The 1,265-nt window shown below is 48.5% G+C and overlaps 1 protein-coding gene across 1 annotated transcript; it reads left to right on the forward strand.

Moving 5' to 3' along the window:
* The first annotated feature begins 6 nt into the window (after positions 1-6).
* On the forward strand, positions 7-921 carry LOC109509521 (protein NRDE2 homolog). The gene is made up of 3 exons (XM_019859356.1): positions 7-311; positions 398-537; positions 697-921. The coding sequence occupies exons 1-3, from the start codon at positions 18-20 to the stop codon at positions 845-847; spliced, it is 585 nt and encodes a 194-aa protein (XP_019714915.1). The 5' UTR covers positions 7-17; the 3' UTR covers positions 848-921.
* The last annotated feature ends 344 nt before the right edge of the window (positions 922-1,265 follow it).

Consider the following 1,265-nt stretch of genomic DNA (forward strand, 5'->3'; position numbering starts at 1 on the left):
TGTTCCAGTACCTCACCATGGGGATCAAGGCGGCAAGCGCAGTCTACAGCCAGGCCAGAGAGCGGATGGACGAACTCCACCGCACAATAACGTCTGACCAGAACTCTCGCGCTGATGCCGACCACTCTGGCAGCAACCTGTTAGTTAGCAGGTTCGCTTACGAGTGTGAGACGGTGGCGGTGCAGCAGGCGTCATTGCTCAAGTACCACATGAGCGTCAGTGCATTTCCACTGGCGACACTGAGAGACACACTCACCTCTGCCATTTCGAGATGGCCAAGCAGTGGCCCCCTCTGGAGCATCTATGTACAGGTAAGACTGTGCTAATTTCACTTGGTAAATTCTAAACATTGCTCCACCCACATGCTTTTTCTCCTTTCACATGGGACCTGTTTCAGGTGGAGAACCGTTACCATAGTGCTGGCCGAGCACGTTGCTTTTTTCACTCCGTAACAAGGGACAACGATAGTGTTGTGCCACGGCTCTTTGCTATTGTTGCTGAACAACAAAGGAAGCAACTGGTGGACGCAGCACAGAGGTAGGAGTGGGGAAAAAAATCAACGGAAGCACGCACGGTGTTACTTTCACTTTCCAACGTATTCTGGAAAAGGGCTGAATTTTCCTCAGCTGATGATGACAATTTTTGAAACAATGCATTCTTTGCCCATTGTGTGTCAAATATTTATGGCAACCGTAGATCCTGCGACAAAAGCGCGGCCTTGAGTGTCCTGCCAGAGAACGGTCTCAGCAACCGTATCCGTGGACTGTTCGAAAGCGCCGTCGGATCCGAGATGGGCGTCCACTGTCCCTTACTTTGGAGGATGTACATTCACTACCTGGTGAGATGACAAATATTCCAAAGGCCACCTACATGAATTGGCCTAGGAAACCGGAAGGATACATTGTCAAAGTGGTTCGCATGTCTGCGCTACAGTTTGGGGTTTGAATGTCATGGAGTTTGCATGATCTCCCCATTCTTCATGGAATTTTTTTCCTCCCACATCCCGAAAAAAATGCACATTAGGTTCAATCAAGGTTCTAAATTGTCTACGTGAATGTGACTTAGAATTGTTGTATGTCTTTATTTTCCCTGCGATTGGCTGACAACCACTCCAGGGTGTATCCCGACAACCAAATGAGGACAAGTGGGATAGAAAATCGATGGATGGTCTCTTTTGTATTTAATGTATTATTCAAGAGAGGGCGGCCTGTTGGTTGAGTGGTTAGCGCGTCAACCTCACAATACAGAGGTACCGGGTTCGATTC

The sequence above is a fragment of the Hippocampus comes genome, unplaced genomic scaffold (assembly GCF_001891065.2).
Source record: "Hippocampus comes isolate QL1 unplaced genomic scaffold, H_comes_QL1_v1.1 C16930652, whole genome shotgun sequence".
Classification (NCBI taxonomy): domain Eukaryota; kingdom Metazoa; phylum Chordata; class Actinopteri; order Syngnathiformes; family Syngnathidae; genus Hippocampus; species Hippocampus comes.

Coding starts and splice junctions, on each gene's coding strand:
- LOC109509521 (XM_019859356.1), top strand. CDS start 18: ATGGGGATCAAGGCGGCAAGCGCAGTCTACAGCCAGGCCAGAGAGCGG. Junction 312..397: donor TCTGGAGCATCTATGTACAG/GTAAGACTGTGC, acceptor GACCTGTTTCAG/GTGGAGAACCGTTACCATAG. Junction 538..696: donor CTGGTGGACGCAGCACAGAG/GTAGGAGTGGGG, acceptor TGGCAACCGTAG/ATCCTGCGACAAAAGCGCGG.